The sequence below is a fragment of the Amblyomma mixtum genome, chromosome 3 (assembly GCF_055824585.1).
Source record: "Amblyomma mixtum isolate Tamu chromosome 3, ASM5582458v1, whole genome shotgun sequence".
NCBI lineage: Eukaryota > Metazoa > Arthropoda > Arachnida > Ixodida > Ixodidae > Amblyomma > Amblyomma mixtum.
Window position 1 is genome coordinate 43,948,326 of NC_143014.1, and position 17,363 is coordinate 43,965,688.

The 17,363-nt window shown below is 43.8% G+C and overlaps 1 protein-coding gene across 1 annotated transcript in view; it reads right to left on the reverse strand.

The window, feature by feature from the left end:
- Positions 1–14,581, reverse strand: part of DCTN1-p150 (dynactin subunit 1) — a 44,247-nt gene extending 29,666 nt beyond the window's left edge. Inside the window, exons 1-4 of the mRNA XM_089578957.1 lie at positions 14,427–14,581; positions 11,433–11,514; positions 10,102–10,392; positions 472–2,042 (exon numbers count right to left, since the gene is read on the reverse strand). Of these exons, the coding sequence (XP_089435083.1) occupies positions 472–2,042; positions 10,102–10,384 (1,854 nt within the window). The 5' untranslated portion in view covers positions 10,385–10,392; positions 11,433–11,514; positions 14,427–14,581. The remainder of the gene's footprint in view (positions 1–471; positions 2,043–10,101; positions 10,393–11,432; positions 11,515–14,426) is intronic.
- Positions 14,582–17,363: the final 2,782 nt, after the last annotated feature.

The window sequence follows — 17,363 nt, forward strand, 5'->3', positions numbered from 1 at the left end:
ACAAAGCCAGAAATTACTGAGAAAAATAACTAGAAAAAGCTGTCCTCAGTGTCCCTTTAAAGCACTGTACCAAAGTTCATCTTCCAAGAAGACAAACAAATTACATGTTCTCTCTGGTTCCCCCATCCTGTCCTGTCACCTTCACTGAAGAGCAAGTGCTCGTTACATAGAGAGAGGTTTAGTTTACTTTGGCTTATGCATAAGCAATCATGCTGTGTGTGTCCAATTACATAGCAGGGCACTGACTTATAAGGTGGACATCGAGAAAGTAGGACATGCAAAGCCAGTACACCTAGGACCTCCAAAGATTGAGGCTGGGAAAACTGGGGGCTTCTGAGCAACCATTACAAATAACGCAGCCAAAAATACAGCATCTGTAATAATCACACTGCACCAACCATACTGTTGAACATGCAAAAGTGGCACGAGACCAAGTATACGATTTCAAGGCAGGAATGCGGAAGGACCCACCTCATCCTTGCGAAGCAGCTGCACGTACAGGTCCACCAGTTTCTCATGGCCCACCATCTCTGGGTAGAGGGTGGCTGTCTTGGCAAACAGTTCCACGCTGCAGCTGTCCAATGCAGTGGCATACTGGTGCAGCAGGCCCTGCAGCCGGCCCAGCAGGAAGCGCACCAAACAAGCATGTGAGTACTGCACTACCTCCACAGGCTGGCCTGGCCCTGGCAGAGCCCCTGCCCAGCGCTGCTCCAGCTGTTTGGCCAGGATGCCACACTTAGCACCAAGGCGTGCTACCAGCAACAGTGTCAGCACACCCTCGTGTTCATGTGCCAAGAAGCCCTCGGACAGGAAGGCTGTCAGGTAATCCACGTGCCGGTTGGACTGTGCCACCTCCAGCCGCCGCAATTCCAAGTCAACTGCCCGGGCATGCGCCTTGCCCTGGGCCAGCCGCAGTGCCAGCTCACTTGCCTCCACAGCAACAGGTGTTGGCTCTGAGTGAAGCTGCTGCTCCAGACCCTCAGCTTGCTCACGCAGCTGTGCCACCAACGAATGGTACTTGGCCAGTGTTTGCTCGCAGTCGGCCAGGGCTTCGTGAGCTGCCTCGACACGCCGCTGGTTGTCTGCTAGGCGCACGTGTGCCTGGGCCAGCTCTTCACGGAGCTCAAGCTCTGTCTCCCGTGCTTGCTGCAACAGCTCCTCATTGAGGTCATGCAGTTTCTCCAAATCGTCCACTGCCTCACGCAAGTCACGCAGTTTCTCCTCCAGGTCCAGGTTCTTCTCCGTCAGGTGTTCCACCATCTCCTCTGCACCCAGAGCCATGTCCAGCTGCTCCTGCAATTCAGTTATAGAGCACTCTGCCTGCTGGTGCCGCTCTTCCAGCAGTTGTTTCATCCGTGCCAACTCCTGTGCCTCAGCTCGGCTCCGGTCTAGTTCTTTCTTCTGCTGCTGCTTCTCATTCTTCAACTGAGTCATGAGGTCCCGTAATCGCATAAGTGCTTCACGCATCTTCTCATTTTCTTGTGCTAGCTGGCGCTCTTTATAGCTACTTGGCTCTCCTGTAGACAGCTCTGAAGTAAGGGTCTTGTAGTCAAGCTCAAGCATCTCATACTTTTCCTTCCAGTGGTCCACCTCCTGTTGCAGCTGTTCCAACTTCTCCTCAGCCATCTCCTTCTCTACTGTGGCCATCTCCATGGCTTCCACCATGTCAGACACTTCCTCTGCATGGCGCTCTCGCTCGTCTAGGGCCTCCTGAGCCTCGCGCCGTGCCTGCGCAAGCTGCTTCTGCAACTCAGCCTGGGACTCACTGATCTTGCTCTTGAACTCGAGCAGCTGCTGGAGCTGCAGCCTGGTACGCTCATAATCTCGAAGCTGTGCTTTGCTTTCCTGTCTCTTCTGCATTAAGGTGTCCAGCTTCTCTTGCAAGTCAAGAATCTGGGCCTTGAGGGCCTGCTTCTCAGCATCTTGCTCCTTCTGCGCAGCCTGCTTCTCTGCGCTAGCCTCTTCCACCACCCAGGTGCGAGAGAGTGGCTCTGGCTGATCAAGCGCCACAGGCTCTGCAGTTGGCCCCGGGGTGGTAGTGGCTGCAGAAAGTGCACACATGCATAGAAACCTCATTAGAGCCATATGCCAGCTCACAGCACACGTCATGCCAGAGCTGCACAATGAAGGCCCCATTTTCAAACTCAATCCTGCAGTTAATCGCTCTGCCAATGGGCTATGCTCCTGAACAAGCAAATAGGTTGGTTTATGGGGTTTAACGTCCCAAAGCGACTCAGGCTATGAGAGACGCCGTAGTAGAGGGCTCCGGAAATTTCGGAAACAGTACATGGTGAACAAGCAAATAAACCTAAAAAAGCATGAGAACTGCAGTCAAATACCATTCTATATTTCAGATTCGGCAGACTGCTTCACGACCTTTACTTAAAGCGAAATAGATACCCAATTTTTACTTGCGTGTTTTGTTCATTACAATGATTTGCAATATATACATTAGTATACATGAATCACTATGTGTTATTCACCTACGACTGCTAAAAAATGAGTGACTGAATTCCTTTTATCATCCAGTTTTAGTTACAACAGCCAAAAGGTGGCTGTATAGGCCACACGAAGCATGAGAAAACTGCACCATTATTATTAGTCCTTCACTCACTGTCATTCCAGCTCTTGATGGAGGCTGGCTTAAGTGTTGTACTGAACTAAAAGGATGAAGCAGGGATTTTAGAAGTTTTTTTCATGCCACACCTTATACTGAACTTTAACATCACAGCCACTGTTTGGCTAATGAAATTGAAACTGAAACAGGATGAGAGAAGAAATTCCATTACAAAGGATTTCCTGGTCGCACATGAATACCACACGGTGATCCATGTGTGTTAGTGCCTCATGAATCACTACAAAGAAAATCACTGCCCAACCACACAGAACAGAAGAAGACACCATGGCCACCCTCTGTGCCTTCATACGGGAAGCTGGCTGCCGCAACAAGACTTAGCCATAACCGAAAAGACGCCCAGGTTGCATGCTACCTAGTGTCCCAGGTGACCCTTCACAGTGTTGTGAAGGTTTGGCCACCAGTCACGGACCCATCCTCAGATGGCCCACTTCCCCTCCCTCTATCCAAATCAGGTCTCGCCACACTTTCTTAAAATAAATTTATTCCTCATTGCTACTGATACATACGATCAACACTAGAAAAACAAGTATGCAAAAATTCAAGTGAAAATATAAAACAAACAAACACAAGTCTTAAATTAATAGAGTTGCTTAATAATCAAGGAACAAAGTTAAAATTAAGTTAATAAATAAAGGTTTGCTAGACACCATTTGCCAACAAATTTTCATCTCAATACAAAAATTACTCGCACTCTATGGGCAGGAAGTTAGATTTCACAAGACCCATGTTACAATTAGGAGATTCCTTGCTCCCATCCAACTGTTCTGTACTCTGGAAAAACACACAAAAGTGGCCACTCCTTGTAAGGTCAAATCAAGAATCAAAGTAGCAGGTTTCACATGGAATTTCAGAACCCCATGCCACAATACAGGCTAACAAGCTTGACAAATTTTTTATGCCTTTTTTAATTTCAAACCTAACACTAACAGCACGAACTATTGAAGTGCTTCAGATGGCCACTTAATGCCCTTAACCTCAAACCTAGTACAATACCAAACACAAACAGGTGGTCGGAATTATCAGGAGCCTTCCACTACGGAGTCTCTCATAGCCTGAGTCGCTTTGGAACTTAAAGTTAAACCCCATAAAACCATACACAAACTTTTAAAGTCAAGATGCGCCTGTGTAGGTGATCTTCATTGTATGCATAATTTTTTTCAGGACAAGATTAACACGAAAAATAATTTCGAATATATTATAATTTATTTATAGAAACTAACCACATGGCCAATGAAGACACTATGATGAAACCTGTTTACTCAAAGCATGCCATAGTGTCCACAAGCATCTCAAATGTTCAGCACAGAGTGCTAATGTCAAGAGATACCTACTACTAGCTGCTCTTCTGGGGTATTGACACAAAGATAGCATGCCAGAGGTTTATGAGCTCCCATGAAACCAGTTATCTCTGCCATGATAACATTTGATGTAGCAGCATATTAGGCTGTTCCACAAACAAACCAAAATTAATCCTCACCAGCAATGTGATTAATTATTTCTTGCATGTTAGAGCAAATTAGGTCCTGTACCATGATTATTTGCCTAATAGCTAGTTAATAAAGAAAAAAACAAGGATAAAATTTATGTCAGTGACCATTTAACCCTTCAGCCTCCATCAATAAGACTGTCTGATCATTGTTGAAGTTGAGGCTGCTTATTTGCTCATTCCACTGCATGACATGAACACCCCCAATGTTTGTGGCATGTTTGTATCAATTATGCATGTCAGCATAACAAACGTTTCATTATTGCATGCAATAAAAGTATCAGCAATTTTTATGCATTTCTGATGTTTTCGTCCAGTGCTTACAATGGTTAAATGCCATGCCATACTAACTGATTTACGCTTCATAAACAATCCGTGCAGGTAAAAACCGGGGGGGGGGGGGAGTGAAAATACAGCAAAAATATGGTCAGCCCTAGTACTTCAAAGCCACTTTGCACCACATGCACTACGATACAATGTTCACAAACCAGAACTCAGTTAAAGGCATTCAAAGAACCTGGTATCAAAGCTGTTACCTTTTGATTTAATTCATAGATAACTTTCTCCTAATTTCTGAAGCAAGTTCAAGTTCTGAACAATTTCTGAACTACTAAACTTATAAAGCAAGTTAGAAACTACAACGAATAGCTTGATTCTGCAACAATGCATGACATACAGATGGCAGACAAGTAAAAGAGAGGACATGGCAGCGATAACTAGCAAGTGACTTCACTGCAACACACTGCGCATGCATAGACATATTACGTAACCAAAAGCAAAGACCAAAAGCAACAGGATTCACTAAATCATACTGTGCCTATCCCAGATATGTGTGGTTTACGTCCAGTTTGCACAGACATACACTTGGACAGCAAAAAGCAGTCACGGAAATTTTGTACTGTTGTATGAAAGTAGTGTGGACAGAGGCACTTTTTTTCTTATTTACTTTTAAATGCCTCAATATGATTTCTGTTACATGAAACAGCCTTGCAGGCAGTTATTATCAGCAACCAGTGCCTAGACAATGTAGCTTTTCTCACTTAACAAAATAAAAGAAGTGCTCAAATATTTCTCTCAAAACCTTGCAACCTTGCAAGCCTCAACTATTTCCCTCCTAGTATTTTCAGTGCACTTGTGTAGAAATGTGGTTTGCTTGCAAAAAAAAGAAAAGACAACCACAGTTTCTAATTTGCTTCAAAACCTTATCACTACCATACGTGACCTAAAGGACTATGTTAAGTGGGTCAGAAATAAGTAGAAACTCACCTGTGACTTCAAGAAAGGCACGAGGTAACAGCTTTGATACCAGGTTATTTACGCGTCTTTCAGTGGGTGTACATTGGCGAAACAAGAATGTAGGGAAGCAGCTAAGAAACCTCGGCTGATTGTGGCCAATGAAGGATGCATGCCAGCAGGTGCAGGTACCGGATGCTAGTCTTGAACACCGCACAATATTCTGGCTTAGTAGAGTGCTGCGCTTGCTAAAGGTGGCTTATCTTAGAACACTAATCTGGCGAGTTATCACTAATTCACTAACACTAATTCACCGAGTTATCGACAATCTTGATGCATTTTTTTTTAATGAGTTATAACCTATCTGGTTAGTGCCCATTTATAAGGGGAGTCAAAATATGACATTAAAAGGGAAATCATAGTCATGTCGTACAGTGCTCTACTCTGGATACGTTATTCCTTCCATCCAGGGGGGGCACTATTTTGCGGTTCATCAGCATGCAAAACAATGTCATTACTTGAGTATACTGAAGATGGCCACTCCCTTGGAAGTATGCGCAAGGGAGAAGCAGCATGCAGTAAATAGTTTTTTGACAAGGAAGGGTGCAAAACCTGTTGATATTCATCAAAGAATGAAGGAAGAGAATGGGCATGCCTGTATATTGCTTCAGCAGGTTTACAAGTTGCAGAGAAAGTTTGAAAGTCGAGTTCTAAAACTGGCTGACACAACAAACTCCAGATGCCCAGGCGTTGCAGCAATGGCAGACATTATAGCAGTTGTAAGCTGTGATCCATGACAACCAGCAGATAACTATCGATAAGATGGTGCAAGGACTTAAGGTTAGTCATGCAATCACATGCGATGGCATGCACTACAGCAAAGTTTCATATACGTGGGTACCAAAACAACACACTCCCGAATTGAAAAAATCACCACATGTATGTGTGTGAGGCTCTGCTACGATGTTGTTAAGCTGAAAGAGATCACTTGCTACATATGTAATCACAGGAGACAAATGCAGGATGCACTGCTTCCAGCCACTGACTATCAAGGGAAGGAAGGAGTGGCGGCATCCATTGTCGCCAAAACCAAAGAATTCCTGAACTAGATTGCTGGCTGAAAATTGATGCTCTTTTTACTCTTTTAGGACAGTAGAGGGGGAGTATAACATGTCCCCTGGACTCGCTGCGAACAGCAACTCATACTGTGACCCAATGGTGAACCATTTGAAACCTACAATTAAGGCAAAACACTGAGGCTGGCTGAGTTCTGGCGTGTTGTTGCAACACAATATGGGGCTACAAATACCTCGTGCAGCTACTGAAAAGGTAGCAAATCTCCATCTGAAGCATCTACCGCACTCAGTGCATTCATTCGATTTCGTATCTAGTGATTATCCCACTTTCAGGCCTCTACAAGAGGCACTAGACAGCAAAATGTTCAGCGTGGATGATAAGGTGCAAGAAAGCAGTAGATGATGGCTGCAAGGTCAGCCTAAAGAATTTCTTCTTTTCAAAATCAAAGCAATAGTGATGTGCAGACAACACTGAGTGCCGCTGACATACCCATACATTCTCCACCGTTCAAAAACGTGCGCCGGAACGCAAAGCTAGCATGCTTGGAGTGGTGCCGCCATTTCTAGTATATTTCTAGAAGCTTGTACTATCATCTCTCCGCTGGGTTTGTCCGTTGCAGGCCGTGGATTGCGAAGCAACCGCCCCAACCCCTCCCTCCTACATGGGCAGAGCATGGTCGCTCGGCGCTAGCGTCGCGTCCTTAATTACTCAAGGAGAGGAGGCTTCTCAGTGAGCTAGCACCCCATGCTTACAATTCTTTGTTCGAAGATCCGCAACGCTGGTTCTGTCATCTGTTGTAGCTTTGTAGCCTTACTTAGCACTACACCTTCCACTCAGCTGCTTAGCCATTGTCTGCGAGGTCCCTCTGTGTGCCTATCGGGTTGTGGGCAACCTGCCCTAGGCGGCCCATCTGCCGTCTAGGTGGCCCCCCCTAAGTGGCAGATGGGCCACCCAGGTCACATGACCTTGTGAAGTCATCACAACCCCCCCACCAGATTGTAAGCAAACTGCCCACCGTGGCAGGTGGCAGTTTAATTAATGATTGGTGACGAGAGGTTGCTTGGGAAGAGCAACCTGGGTCTTGCAAACCCCACCAGTGGCAGCACCTGACATCGCACAGCAGTGGTGCATCGCTTAGCCGCTGCACCACTGCACGAGTGGTATGAGGACTCCCAGTCGTTAAACCCCATGAACCAACCAACAAGGGCTCCAATATATAAGCTAGAAGCAAACCATACAGCCTGGTCTATGAATGTAAAAGAAAGAATCGCCACAGATCTGGGTATTAACTAGGGGTGTGCGAATATTCGAAATTTTCTAATATATTTCGAATAATATATTTTTAGTATTCGTATTCGATTCGAAATCCAAGTATTCGTGTTATTTCGAATATTCGACCAGACGCGAATATTCGTATCTAGCCGAATATTCATTGTGAGCACAGGCGTTCATTTCGGTCCGCAAGCCCTATCGACAGAGACACAACAACATGGCGGCGCCCAGAGCAATGCCCAAGGATGAAGGAAAATTTTTCCTTCAAATTTTTCCTTCGAGGAAGGAAAATTTTTCCTTCCTCCAAGGGCCATGCCGTAGCTGACTGCGCTGGTGAGCTTTTTTGTGGATATACCTGCGAAGCTGCTATAGTCAGAGCTGTGCACGATGTACCTCGCAATACGTACCAGGTCAGTGCCAAGTGAGAGGGCATTTTCTGTGGCTGGAGGAGTCGTTTCAGCTAGAAGGGAGCTACTTCTGCCTGACCATGCGGAGCAGCTGGTTTTCCTTCACGACAACCTTTTATGTTCATCCCAGCAAAGCACTTTTGTGCTGATGGCAAGCTAGCCTTAATCAATGCTTTGTACTAGCCATCCTCTCTGATAATTTCCACTCTTCTAAGAATAATGTTCGAGACTTTGATACTTTTTGTGCAGCCACACACGCCTTTTGTGTTCATTTTTTTTTTGTAGTGGTTAAATGCGTCTGTCCTTGATTATTCGATATTCGATTCGATATTCGGAATCAAGTATTCGTATTCGATTCGTATTCGAAAAATTTGATATTCGCACACCCCTAGTATTAACCCATTCAGGCTATTGTGTCATACTGTTAAGGCAGAGTTTAAGTGTACGCTCCAGTTTTAGTGTGCTAGCACAAAGACAAAGATGCACAAAGATGATTTCACCGATCTCCAGTTGACACCTGCATGACCTTGAAAACCGAGTGAGTTCTAGCAGACCTAATTCGCGCTTGGCCTAACTATGCTAAATTGTCCATAATTTTTTTTTATCATTCTCTTGCCACGTCTGCTACGGGACGTCAAGTTTATTTATTATTTATTTCAGTATACTGCAAGCCAGAGTTGGCTCAAGAAGGAGGGACATACAACTAAAAAAAAAAAACACAGCAAGTCAATAAACAGGACACAAATGCAGAGTCATCAAACGACGATACTAGGAGCCATTCAATAAGTTCTCCAGCTCCTTCTCAAAATACTTAAATTTACATAGACCCGAAGGAAGACTATTCCACTCCACGACAGTATTCAGGAAAAAACTAAAACTCTGCTTAAACCCACTAGTTCGTGCGAAAATTGGTGCTAATGACTGCTCATGTACATGTCATGTTCTCCTAGTACTCGCCAGTTTCACACAATCAGGAAGATCAGCCTTCGACATAATTATGAAGCAGTACTAGATGGGTAATTTTTCTTCTTATTGCCAAGAACTGTAAATTACTCTTTTGAATTAATGCAGTTGGAGAGTCTGTCCTTCTATATTTTCCATAAATAAAATTAACTGCTTTTTGCTGAACACGCTCCAGTTTACGGGGCGCGCTACCCCCCCACGAGTACACTCACCATTATCAGGAACAAGCAAAGGTTGTTGCACCACGCTTCCATCTCACCCTTTAATCTTTCATTCACAAGTTGCAGTTTTTGCTCTCTCTTGCTCCCTCCTTGTGGGTGCCCTGGACTATGTACCCTGGACTATGTACTGTGCAATAACCAAGTGAGGCGTCACCTAGTGCCAAGACAAGAGCCCCATCACACAACAAACTTTCTTTTGGTGCACATTTGTTAAAAAAAACTTACTGCAACCCAGGCTATGATGAGAGACCTCTTTCACACCACAACTCTGGCTTCATGCTTTATAATGTCAATTGAAGGATTAACAGTGGAAAGAACAGGTTCTCAGTGATGTGACCAATGAATAATACAAAACAGTCCGCTAACCTGAACAGCTAAAAATTGTGTGCATCCTTATGAACACGCAATGTAAAAGTGCTGTCATAAAAATTAGAGATAGCAAGGTGGAAGTACCAAGTCTAACTTGTGCCACTGCTAGAAGGATTTGCAAAACTTTAATGCTATACAATAATGAAAAGCAAACTTTTCGATTTTTTTTTTTCTTTCCACAGTGTTCTCACTTCAGGAAAGGGCACACAAAAGAAGAGATCACACTTTTAGCATAAATCATACTGGTCTGTCAGGTAACAACACTAGATGCCACTGAGATGAGAAGCAGCATGACGGCAGCTGCAACCACAAACTATTTTGTCTGCTCTTAAAAACTGGCACCAAAGAAAGCCACGCTCAAAAATAATTAATTTGCAGGAGTACAATAAATGTGGAAGGCCCCATCGAAAGTCAAGCTGCATGCAGTAGACCTACCGAGTGGCTTGGCCTGTGCTGGGGCTTCAGCAGCTGGCTCGTCGTCCAACAGCCGGAGTTGCAGTTGGCGCACAAAGATGCCATGATTGTCGGCACACGAAAAGTAGGTGCGCCCCTGGACAGTTCCATTGTTCTTGCCCTTTGGCTCATCCAAAACGACACCCACCCAGCGGCCCATGGAAAAACTTGTGCTGCCAACATAGGCCACCCGGCCCCGCACATCCTTGCCCAAGACTTCCACACGGGCACCGACCTCAATCGGCCTGCCATCGTAAGTCGTCATGTCTTCCCCTGCACGGGAAGTTTACTTCAGCACCTTGGCAGAGCCCTCCTCCAACAGCAGCAGCAATAGGTGCCACTTCGCCACACCGAAAGGTCATCATGAGGGTTGTACGAAAACATGTAGCACAGTAGCCACCAGTATAAAAAGACTCACTCTGCAATTTATTTCCAACAGTTACTCACTAGAAAAGCACTGACATGCAACTACATTACCAAGTAACCCCCAGCGTTGTAGTGAGCACATATTTATTTCACTTTTGTAAATTGGTTTTGCCGCAATAAAATGAACAACTAAACAAGTCACTATAAAGAAAGACCAATGCTAGAGCCATGAAAGTTGCAACCAGCAAGCTACAGCAATTAATATAAACGCACTACAATGCATGAAGCAAATGACGTAGAGTGGAAATCTAGTATGCAAGGGCTTTATGTGCTTTTTTTTTTTCACACAGCGGTGTTCTAATCATAGGGCTTTTATGCTGCATAACCAGAATAATCAGGGTCAAGGTTGAAGAAAAAAAAAAGACACAAACATCCCTGTGTCAAACCCAAACAAATGTTTTGGCGCTCAAATTACCCAAGTGATTTATATCACCATATTAAACAAGAGAACGCCTAACATTACTCTATTTACCATTTCAACCAGCCAAAGTAAGTGCCCACCTTCAAATAAGCTACCCAAAATCTATCATGAATGTAGCTGCCAAGAAGGAAGCTTACAACATTCAAACAACCTGAAATACAACGTTATGATTTAAATGTGGAATGCTTGCTGGCTGCCGGATGTTGAAACTGTGCCAAATATATTGATACATGCATTCGAAGAGACCGAAGTAATGCATGCACTAGAAGAGGAAGAAGTTAGTTGGCTCTCGAGCGCGCGCTCGGGGCACTGAGGGACTGCCGCAGTTTTGTCGTCTAAGCTCCGGTGTTCTATTTCGCGTTGCACGCTACAATATATTACATTTGCTCACATATCATGCAATGCAGCCTTATCGTCACCTGCATGGGCAACAAGGTCGGCTATGTTGAGGGTGCGCATATCTTACCTAATAAGAAGGTTCAAGGCTTCTTCCAAGAAAGCAGGGCTGTACACCAAGATGAGCTATCCCAGTCAGATGACGTAATGACCTGTGTCAAAGTTACAAAGGGAAGAATACCTAAGTAAGATGTCACATAATTCAACCCATCCCTCACTAACTCCATGTGAAGAACTTCTGCATAAGGTTATAATGACAACTGTCATGCCTGCTGAATTGCATGTCCTTCAAAAATACACACAGCAAGCACACATTAACATCGCAACCACCAAAACAAGATATTCTAGCAATTCTGAAGTACATCAAATATTGCCCTTTTTCATCCAAGACATTTCATACGCTTTTATGCTGAAGTATTCTTGACAGAACAGCACACAATGGCACCCCTAGTGGTAAACACAGCAGAAAAGCTAAACAGGAAAATGCAGTTCATCATGCTTGTGTCAAAATCCTTTTATATTCTTGGAAAAATGAAGATTAGAGCACCACGCGTTTTCAATTCAATGCGAAGATCACTGCACAGAACTACAAGCAATTAATGGAGTGCCACTATTTTACGAGGATTATTTAAAATGCGCGCAGTGCTGCAGTGCAGCAATGTGCATTCCACAGGTCTCAACCAAGAAATTATACAGATCTGCCCACAAGGCAAGAGAGCCTACTCAGTATGGTTGCTATGGACAATGCTCAGCAATGACATTTTGTGCGCACTAATAGGAGCACTTTATTAAAACTTTCATGACCATTTAACTGCACAAAAGAGAAAAAAATAATATGGTAGGAGTGCTCCTCTTATCTTTCTGTGCAGAAGCAGAAAAATTAGCTGCACAAGTAGCAGGAATCACTGCCATTTTTCTCCCATGAAGGTTACGAAAGAAGTCTCCGGTCATGACAACAAAATGTAGAACAAGCACTCAACACAATTACAAATGATGCCATTCATGCCAGCCTGTCACAAAAGTAAAAAAAGTTTGACACTCTTGTTTTCTGCTGGCTCCTTGGACCATGGCAGCTAAACCTACTCTAGACGAAGCAAAATTTCCCCCATCCCAGAGCTGTACCACACATGCACACCATTGCATCTTGTGAAAATGCTAAGAGGTTGCCCATCCGAAATATACAACTAATACTGTAAACAACCTAATTTTCGAGAGGACCCAATTTTCAAGTTTCTTTTTAGCCACAGACTGCTCGCAAAAAATTGGTTCCACACAACTGACAATTGCCCAAAAAATGACGTCTCTATGTCGAGCCCTCGCCTCCTCCATGAGCTTTCTGGAAACCAGGGAAGAGCACAAAATCCATCCTTTGACGGTTTCTGCAAGCCGAATTTCATACTTTCCATATGAACAAAGTGCGTGTTATGTTCTTTGGGCTGTTTTTTTAAAGATGCAGTGGCAATAAGACACAAGCAATGCACATGTTCCTGACTTAAGCTGCGGAATTCAAGCGTCGGTCTTGCCAAGATTTCCTCGTCAGGAACAGTAGCCATTCCTGTTTTTTGCCGCTGTTGGTGCAGTGAAAACGGGGTACAATATAGCATTGAGCCATGCTCATTTCTTTGCAGCATCCGAAAGCTTGCACATCTACAAGGAAGAGAAAGCTGACTGCAGCCTTTGTTCGCAAAATTAACTTCCTGTTAAATATTTTTTTAACTGAGACTTTACCCGAATTTGCAAAACATAAGATTAAGAACAGGCTAACTTATAATGTACAATAAAAAAAAAGCTGAAGGTTTCTGGGAGGCAGACAATATTTCAATATTCACATAACAGCGGCTATTCTGAGACCTAAGAGCACAAGTGCCAATACAAAACACACTTCAGCAGTAAAACATGTAGAAAAAAACTAACTAAAAGCCAGTAATCTTAACTCTTTTCCTCTCTACTCAGTCTGCCATGGCTTTAACACAGTCAAGCACTTAGCATGAGTTGCTTCAAAATATACACAATATTGCATAAATCATGTTTAATCCACGAGTGCAAGAAGTTATCGAAAACATCCGCACAGTTTTCAGGCACGGCAAATAAATACTTGACTGGATCGACTACCTAAAGCACCACATAGCACAACAAATCCATTTGTCTGATTGTCCTTCATAGAGAATAAACTAAATAGGTGGTACTAAACTTCACGCATGCACAAACGCCTTTTACTTCCAATTGCGTTGAGTTTAGAACCGAAACTCCTTCTACCCTCTCAGTGACGCGCTCTGCTTTCATGGCTGTTTTGTCTTTCGAAGGTGTGCAACTTTTTTTTGCAAAACACAAAACTGGCAAGTACCAAAGTGTTTACTGCGGCATCTGCTAGCTGTTCGGCGCTAAGTCAAACAGTAAAGGAAGCATTTTACTGCAACCGCGAATTTGATCTTTCGTTATCGTGCGTAGTACAAGGTGGAGTATCGAAGTACTGTGTCAGTTTGAAAACGTGCCGAACGGATTTAAAGGCAGATAAACCAAATAAGCCTCGTTAGCACGCTAAGCGAAAATACGTGCCACTTTCTGTACGTAGTTCGCCAGTGACTCCTTGCAGTCAGCAGCATCTACATGTTTCACTGCTTGACCGAGTTACTAAAGGGGCACCACGGTGGCCTCCCATAACAGTATTCATATATATGGGAATAAACGCACTGAGCGGCTGTCATCACTAACTGCTTTCGCGGAAAAATGAACAACATTTTTAGACTGGAAGCGAATCTTAAAAAGTGTTGCTCGCTGTGCAGCTCGTACGAAATTCCTGCAGCGAGTTCGTTTTCCTTTCCCTTCGCTGAAAAGCTATACTTTTAAGTTCGTAAGATGCGTGTATGTATACATGTATGCAGGCAAAAGTACCAGCGCTGCACCAGACAGCACACACCCACAGGACACGAATGAGCCATAGGCGGACCAACAGCAGCTGTCGCGACGCTGTGCGCCGCTGCATGACTCACACAAAGCGCCAGTAAGTTTTCGTTCGGACATATAAAAAGCCAAACATTTTACGCAGTTTAAGTGCATTAAATACCTGCGGGTGCTCAAAAGACCGTCAGAACATCTGGCGAATGAAGCGCATTTCCACCCGACACCAACACAGCACCTGCCATTGCTTGGCCACTGCAAGCGCTACAAGCATCTACGTGCTGTCGATGATGACGGCGACTACAGCAGCGCAACAGTCGCATGATTATGGTTGCGATCATGACGTTGCGGCGCATAAACGTGTTATTAACTTTTCAAATATCAAAATAAGAAAATAAAGTTTTTGATTCTGCACAAATATAATATTAAGACGTGAAGAAACAGCTGATCACGTTGAAAGGCGAATGAATGGAGTCATGGGAGTCGGCATAGGTGGCGACGATCTGTGGAGGCGACTCAAGCAGGTAGTTGGTTAACAATACGTAGAATCTGCGCATGTTTGCTCGCATAGAAGCTTAGTGCAAGTTTAACGAAACCACACTTGGTTCGGTTCAAGCGCGAGCCGACGAATAAGGCGGAATAACCTCAAGTCGGCTGTGAGCGAGTTTTGCCACTTTGTTCCCGTTGGGCAGCCCGGCATAACGTTTCGGCCATGCGGCGAAGCCCGGCCTGCTCGGCAGCGAGCGAGCGAAAAACTTATTATTTTTTCATAAATCAAGTTCAAGGATCCACCAAAATCCATTAATAAAATTGATTTTCTCTCTTTCTAGGAGACTCGCGGGTAGAGCCCTCATTCCAAGGCCCCTACAGCTAGCAGCTGCCGCAGTCTTCGCCCGGTCCACCAGTCTCAGCTGGTCCGGGCCCCGTGCTCAGAGCAGTACAAGATCGCTTCCCACTGCTCCAGTGTGGGATTATGTATATTGGGCACCACCGTATTTCTTTGGCAGGCCCTTGTAGTGCGATACAGTGTATGGAAGAGTCATACATAAAGTACAACTGAATTTTACAGTGAAAATCGTAACTGGTCAAACTGGTTTAAGGTACAATTTCCCAGTTGATTCCAGTTGGATTCCAGTTGGCTGCAGCTGGAACTCAGCTGGGAGCCAACTGGAATCAACTGAAAAATTGTTCCTTAAACCAGTTTGACCAGTTAAGATTTTTGCCTCTGGGCACATTATGTTCTATTATCTAGAAAAACCTGATTTTGTGTGCGTACATTTAAAACCCTTTTTCACAAAAATAACATGAATGGCACAAAAACTTTCAGAATTCATGCACAGTGCAAAGTCTAATTATTTATTTTTGTTATTATTCAGACGCTGTTTCCGCAACGAAACCTCAGCTATAGTAACCCTTTAGTAAAATATTTCACCGCGCGAGAGAAAAAAGTTACAGCGCTTCCTATAGGCACACCATAAAACTTCACAATGTCCATCTTTATTTACTTTTTGCGGACACGAAATGGCCCTACCATCCTTTCCAGCAGGTGATTTCAAATCTAGACAGAACCAACTTCATGAAAACAGCTCTAGATGCTTCAAAAAAATTTGAAAAGTAGTGTGCACAATCACGGACACAGTGCTGCAAAGGGGTACGGGCAGTTAGCCTCCTTTCATTTTTTCTTTTTTGATCTCCTTTTTCTTAGGCTTGTTTGTGAGCCACTTACAAATTGAAAGCAGCTTTTCATTCTTCTCATAAAGGTAGGCAGGTGCAGTTGGCTACAACAACTACACAACTACAATACAATACAACTGGCTACAATACAACTTGGCTGAACACAATGCTTTTTATGTAACTTAGACTACCATAGCAGTTTAGCATGACCTGAGCTACGTGTCTCTCAATTCATAAACTATGCACAGAAGGTGGAACCAGCCAAAACAGACTCAGGACAAGAAATAGGAGGCACACACGCAACACCGCAACTGATTTATTGCGATGAAGAAACCAACATTTATATGTTTTTCTCGTGCAAGCGCGCACTCCGAACAAGGTGATGAAAAGATATTATGATGATAAAAACTGACACTCCTTTTCGGTGACAAAAACTGAAGGATCGCTTATGCATGTCTGCTTATTCTTGTTGATTAAAAACGCTTCGAGCAGCTAATGCTCACGTCTTGATTTCCCCTGACTGATAATGCTAGCAAGGTGAAACTGAGCAGTGGTGGCAGTTCTTGACTTGTAAGGCTTATCATTATTAAGCATTATCGGTCGGGGGAAATCAAGACATGAGCATCAGCTGCTGGAAGCATTTTTAATCAGAAAGAATAAGCAGACATGCGTAAGCGATCCTTCAGTTTTTGTCATCGAAACGGAGTGTCAGTTTATATCAGCGTAAATGACTTTCCATCACCTTGTCGGAATGCAAACTTGCGAAAGAAAAACGTATAAATATTGGTTTCTTTATTGGAATAAATCAGTTGCAAGTACAGAGGTGTTGCGTGTATGCCTCCTATTTCTTGACCTGAGTCTATTTTGGCTGGTTCCACCTTCTGTGCATTATGAACCAACTAGCCCTGCAATTCACATTCGTAAACTACATTTGAATACATGCTGGTTGGCCAACGCAGGCCCCATCTGCTCCTGAATTCTATGACCTAGAACTTTCCAGATCATACCAGCTCTCACAACCTCAAAGCATCTCAAAACGGTCACAAAGCTTGTGTTGTGTTGTGTTGGGCTTAGTGGTGCACAAGCATCTAAGGCTATCATGCACCAAACACAAGGCATAGAAAATTGTCTTGTGCAAAATTTTATTAAAAGGTGTAAAACAGCGATGGTGTTAAAGGGCCTAAAAAGTTATTTCATACTACACAGTGATGACAAAGGACAAAAATTTTAGAACTGGCTAATGGTAAAAGCTTTAAAGAAGGTCAGGTAACCTCAGCGGCCATCCTTGGCTGGGCAAGGATCTTGAGGCTTCCAACCAATGAAATAGACACCCCAGCCTTCTTCTCAGGAATGAGAAAGTGGCTAAGGTATATCAAAAACCAAGTGAAACAGTGGGTCAGAATTTATATATTGTTTCTCGAGAAAACTT